The sequence below is a fragment of the Pinus tabuliformis genome, chromosome 2_2 (assembly GCF_031772625.1).
Source record: "Pinus tabuliformis cultivar Carrire ecotype Pingquan chromosome 2_2, CPIR1, whole genome shotgun sequence".
Taxonomy (NCBI): domain Eukaryota; kingdom Viridiplantae; phylum Streptophyta; class Pinopsida; order Pinales; family Pinaceae; genus Pinus; species Pinus tabuliformis.
In genome coordinates this window covers 1178454695-1178461011 of record NC_142300.1, presented here as the reverse complement: position 1 = coordinate 1178461011, position 6317 = coordinate 1178454695, and the positions used below count along the sequence as shown (strand labels likewise).

The 6317-nt window shown below is 33.6% G+C and overlaps 1 protein-coding gene across 1 annotated transcript; it reads right to left on the bottom strand.

Annotated features, from left to right (window-relative positions):
- Window positions 1-382: 382 nt before the first annotated feature.
- Window positions 383-2207, bottom strand: LOC149197679 (UDP-glycosyltransferase 86A2-like). Its single transcript, XM_089403963.1, has 2 exons — window positions 1557-2207; window positions 383-1470 (listed from the first exon to the last, which is right to left on the bottom strand). The coding sequence occupies exons 1-2, from the start codon at window positions 2059-2061 to the stop codon at window positions 509-511; spliced, it is 1467 nt and encodes a 488-aa protein (XP_089260089.1). The 5' UTR covers window positions 2062-2207; the 3' UTR covers window positions 383-508.
- Between the last annotated feature and the right edge of the window lie 4110 nt (window positions 2208-6317).

Genomic DNA, 6317 nt, shown 5'->3' with positions numbered 1-6317 from the left:
CTTGATTTAACTTAAATCCATTCTCAGTTTTGATTTTCTAACCATCGTAATAAAAACTATAACATGGCAACCTAGATGTTAATATTTTTCCTTAATAAAATTTAAAAATATTGTAAAAAAAAAAATCAATAAATTGTAATATAAATATATGAAATTGTAGCACACATATATCACATTCTTAAATGATATTTTCGTTTATGCAAGTTCATCGATCTTCTCGAAATGGTGTATGGTATTGTTAATGGGACACCGTCAACTCTCATTCTTAATGAAGCATTCGATTATTTATGCTTAAAAGTAAAACAAGTTTACCAACTGGTTAAGATAAAAGATACATAATAATAACCATAAATATTTCGGAAATTCCATTCTCCGCTCCTTCCTATTTTCTACGAAGTCACAGAATTCACGATGGACACACAAATATTTTTCAAGAAATACAAATAATTTTTAGCAAACTTTAAGGAAGCCGCCAGAGTTTGTCAGATTCTGCGAGAGTTGACACTGCTCATATTTCTGATCTAACTCTTTCAGTGACCGTGGTCCCAATATAATCGACCAAACGTTGCATGTTAATGCAAGAGGATCCTCCTTCACTTGCTGCTTGCCTTATAGTTTCTCTAATTTCTTTACTGTTCCTTCTCATCTCTTCCCCTTCTTTGCTTCCCACCAGACATTTGACAGCTCTTGCAATCTCTGCCCGCGCTATCACTCCATCGTCCCTACATGTCTCCAACCCTAATCCAATCTTCCACTTGTTAACCACAGACATTCTATTGGTGTATTGATCAATCCCCTGTGGAAAAACCAACATAGGAACCCCCAAACTCAGGCTCTCCATTGTTGAATTCCACCCCCCGTGGGTGAAGAATCCCCCAACAGAAGGATGAGATAAAACTGATAATTGAGTACACCACGGAACCACAAGGCCTTGGCTTTTCGTTTTCTCCGAAAAACCCTCTGGTAGAACGCCACAATCATCATCAGAATGTAACATACCTGGACGGACTACCCACAGGAAATTCTGCCCACTTTCCAATAAACCCATCGCTATCTCTTCCACCTGAGTTTTGGACACGCGAACATTGCTTCCGAAGGAAACATAGAGAACAGATGATCTCGCCTTCGAATCTAGCCAAAGCGAACAATCCATTTCCTCCCACAGACTTAATGACGTGGGATTCATTGACATCTCCTTATGTTTGCACTCGGCTTCAAGGTAAACAGATGGAATAAACGGACCGAGTGAGTAGATGGGAGTTGCTGTTTCTTGAACTGCATCGTTTGCTTCTCTTTCGAGTTCGTAGACTGTATTTCCGATAATCCATTCTGTATCCTCTAGTAAAGCGATTTGTTCCACAACATTTCTATGGAATGCGTGAGACACGTCTCCCGTCTGTATATCTTGGGGCAGATCTTCGGGCTGCAATGGAGGAAGACCCGGGATGTAGTCAATTATGTCCTTGGGATCTGTAAAAATAAAGACGTTGCTCGTTATATATATTCAAAACACCTAAATCTATCTTTCAATTCAGAAGAGACGAGAAAGAGTGCACCTTCTCTTTTTGGCGGAAAGTGACCATTGGATTTAATCATGGAGAGATGTCTATAGATGGTATAAACGCTCACAGACTGCGACCAGAATGCGACGAAAGGAACCTCAAATTTCTTGGCCACATGAAACGCCCAGGTCAAAAAGGAGCTGCCGATAATACACGAGAACAGGGGCTTGCCCGTTTCTGCATCGAGTTGACTTTTTATAAGATCTTCAGCAGAGTCTCTCATTTTCTCCTTTACACATCGGTGAAATTCCGAAGAATTGGCCTCTCGGTCAAAATCCAGGGGTAGACCGTCGGAAACCTCTGCGAAACGAATGTTTGAATTCTGATCAACTGAATTCGAGTCGTGATAACTGCGGGCCTTCATCATTTTGGAATGATTGGATTCCGTGTTGATGAAGGTGACAAGAATGCCTTTGGAAGAAAGCATCTCAGAGAGTCGTATCAGCGGAGTTATGTGGCCCTGAATTGGGTATGGTATAACCAAAACATGGGGAGCCATGGTTAGCAGCAGATGGCAGTTAGCACAGGGAAGTGCGCGCACTCTCCCTTCTGGAACGAAGTCTTAATAGAGCGCAAAGTAAGAATAGGTCAAAAAATCTCTGACAAAATCTATAATAAAACATTACTGAGCTGTCAGTGCAGGAACCTCGTGCGTGTAATATTGGGTGCATGTCACTGTATTGTTGGAAGAACCATCGTATTATTATGGAATCGGTAATTTCTATTTTTATGGAATCCCTAATTTCTACTTTTATGGAATCCCTAATTTCCTAGTTATTGTAGGGATCCTGGTTATTGGTTTAGAACGTTGGAATTTTAGTATAAAGGAAAACTTTTTCATGTATACGTAAATGAAGAGCAGCGACGGCCTTAATCCACTCATTGTATTGGCTGTTGTCAGAGGCATATGATATCAGCTAGAAAAAAAAATATGTAAAATGAAAATAGGTTTACATAATTAAAAAAAAATTGTAAGATGGGCATTGTTAGGGGTAGGAATTTCCAACCTTAAACGCCCATGAAAAACCCATCAAATTGAAATATTTCTGCCATCTTTATATCCATTTTAATCGTTTTTAGCGAAATAATTGGCTTCTCTGTTTTCATTTTGTCTTTTCATCTTGGGACTTTGTCTTGTCCCATCAGTATCATATTATTTTTAAAAAGACATATAAAATTACAACAAACAAATCGTTGATTTATTCTATCATGGTTACTTGCTTATCTAACCATCTCCCAGGAATAAATTTGTCATATTCATTTTCTGTTTGCAAATAATTAATATAATTTAATCCTTTGAAATGAACCTTAATCCCTTAAAATATGGCTTTCACCTCAGCAATCTTAAAACTCCACATGGACTATTTATCCAAATTAATATATTTAATAACATTTCTTTATCCATTTGTCTGATGCGACGACATATCTACGTACGATGGCACTAAATTCAGTATTATTTATTAAATTCAATTCACACAGTACTATTTATTATAATCAATTTTATTATTATCATTCTATATTTTGAGGAGTCTAATCACCCTTCTGACAAGTAGTTATTAGTGGGTGTGTGGAGTGTATGAATTATCTTCTTCGCAATTTTTTTTAACGAGGGAATTTGATATTTGAATATTTCTATTTGATATTTGAATATTTCTATGGTTATTAGTAGGTGTATTATAATTAATTTTATTATTATTCTATATTTTGAGGAGTCCAATCACCTTTTTGTCACCTTTCTTACGAGTAGTTATTAGTAGTTATTAGTGGGTGTATGGAGGGTATGGATTAATTTTTATTTTTTTTTATTATCACAGTAAAGGGGATTTGAAATTTGAGTATCTCATTTTTGTTAGGCTTGCATTATTTTAATTATCAATTGAGTTGTTTTTCATGAATTATATGAAAATTCTAAATAAAAATGATTATAGTAATAATTATTTTGACGGCTATTTTTTGTTCATGTATATTTTCATAACCTATAATCATGTTGATAAATTTTTGGATAGATGCTTTGTGCATGTTTTATGATGTCTTACCTACTAGAAAGGAATATCATAAAATATTTACACATGTACACAATATTTATCAAGAAACTTATCAATAGGGCATTTCTTTGGTGAAAGATGACATATTCTTGTAATCTTCTTTATATTAACAATGAAATTTCAAATATTAACTATTTTACAACTCTCAAACCATGTTTAACTCTTTACAATTACTTGATGTAATTATAAAATTACCATTAGAAATTAGCAAATAAAAAATCGCTTCATATGAATATTAAATTTATGAAACAAATGAAAAATGATATCTATCAATGCCTATGAACGACATTTATATATTTTATAACATATAACTAAATCATAAAATAGATAAATGATAAATTTCATACGTATATTTTCATTTTTTCATTTAGATTCAATTTTTTAAATAAAGTAAAAAATGTAAACGCTGCATATTAAAATATTTAAAAATAAAAACATGAACTTACATCTTATTAACGTAACAATCTCATAGTGTAAAAGTGCATTGAATTTCCAATATTTTTTGAGTTTTTTGAAAATTTAATTAAAGTTTTGAGATAATGCTTAATATTCCTACTTTCCTATAAATTCAAAAATAATCTTCTAATTTTCTGGAAATCGTATTTCTAATTTTTTATTGGTTTAATGAGATTTGATGGGATATAATTTCCATGCTGGAGAGTTTTTTATTGTTGGTATCTTTGAGTGCCTAAGAAATAATTAAAGAAAAAAAATTAATTTTGTGAGTAGTCATTTTGTTAGTGAGTTCTTTGACACTGACATTGACATTGTTATTCTGATTTTCTCGAAATCTTATTTCTAATTTTTTATTGGTTTAATGAGATTTGATGGGATATAATTTCCATGGTGGAGGGCTTTTTATTGTTGGCATTTTTCAGTGCCTAAGCAATAATTAAAGAAAAGAAAAAACTAATTTTGTGAGTAGTCATTTTATTAGTGAGTTCTTTGACACTGGCATTGACATTATTATATTACTTCTCTACCCATGGGGCCTTCACTCAATGAATCTCTAACATCTCATATGTGTCTGTGGCATATTAAACAATACCCTATATTTGAATACATATTGGATAATGTCTCTAAAAATCACATTATTTAACGGCCTACCTATATGAACCTAATACACCTTCCCAATTAAAAAAAACCCCTACTTTCACTAGATAATGTAGTTATACATTTTTTCATTAACGTTTTTTACACCCCTTTATATTTTTTCATTAACTTCGAGCGCCATTTTTTATACGTGACAATATAAAAACTCTTTACCCCTAGTATATGATCAATATATTATGTCATTTTTTCCTCAATATATGTCCCCCAATATGAATGCATGTGGTATGGTATTTCTCCCCAAGTGAAGTCCTTGTGGCTCTACCGAATAATTCTAGAACTAATGTCATTGCAGGTACTTTAAGTAAATGGGGGGGCTAAACGAATCTCCAATTAATATTATTATGTTTCCTTATGTAGAGGAATCTTCATCCACACAGTGGAAGTTCCACAGAAGGAAATATCTGCACACCTTCTTACTACATCGTTGATCAATACATTGTGGTGAAAAGTTGTGTGAAGCTACAAAACATGATAAAGAGTTTGTATGTTATAGGGAGAGTGAGAATGGTTGCCACGCGGAGATGCAAACCAAATATATAATCTCATGAATATACATGAATTCATGCCAATCACTGCATTTGGTAATTTATTTGGTTGAAATAGAGACATACATGAGATGGGGGCTAGATGAAGGGCCATGGAGAGAGCTAAAGGCCATTTTTATTCTCCAATTCCCCTAATCCCGCATGTAAGTGTGAGAGGATGAAATTGATTTGTAAAGGATCAATATGTCGATAATGGATATTTATAGAAACACCAATTCAAATGAAAAGCCATGAATAAAGCAACAAATTTAGCTATAATTATTGGAAATTTTTATTAGAACAGTAGTGTTCAATGTGTCATCACAGATAATATTAGAAAATGCCTGGGTAACATAGGGAAATAGTGTAATGAAATTGATGACTTCTGTTAGGAAACTGAGCAAGATGTCACATGGAATTTCAAATTTGTATTAAGTCATTCACCGGACAATGCAAATTTAGAATTTACAATGAAATACTATCGAACAGGGAGCTACTACCCTATCAATCTTAGTGCAAGAAATAAATAATATGAAAATGAAATTCATGTATATCAATAACATTGTGTAACACCAGAAGGGGAAGTTAAGATAACAAATCAATCGCTCAACCTGGGCGTGCTTCCATATAAACCCTTTGTTATAAACAAAATAACAATGCTTAGCAGTCCCGACACCTACAGTGACCTTTTTCTTGGAGAATGGAAACCCTTGCACACACCAATTTGATAATGAACCCCTACTTCAATCAAAATTTTAGAAAGAAATTAACATAAACTCATAAACTGATTTCATGATATTAAATGGCCATTAATTCACTTGGACATTTCATGCCCAATTAGCTACTTAGAGAATATTCTACCAATATATGAAATTTAGATTTCCATATCTAACATCGTTAGATTTCATGTTGGTGTCCAAAGGTGGTTAGGTGTCCATGTGGAAAAGGCCTTGAAATTAGAATGTTACTTAGGAAATCAGTCTAACAAGCACGTGAATGTGACACCTAGATGCAAAATTTGTGGCAGAAGGTCCTAAAGTTTATGCATTGTATTGGATAGATGTTGGATGGTT

Excerpts from the sequence above, each read along its gene's own strand:
- LOC149197679 (XM_089403963.1), bottom strand. The coding sequence starts at position 2,061 with ATGGCTCCCCATGTTTTGGTTATACCATACCCAATTCAGGGCCACATA. Across the intron at positions 1,471-1,556 it reads CTTTCCGCCAAAAAGAGAAG|ATCCCAAGGACATAATTGAC; the intron begins GTGCACTCTTTC and ends TTATTTTTACAG.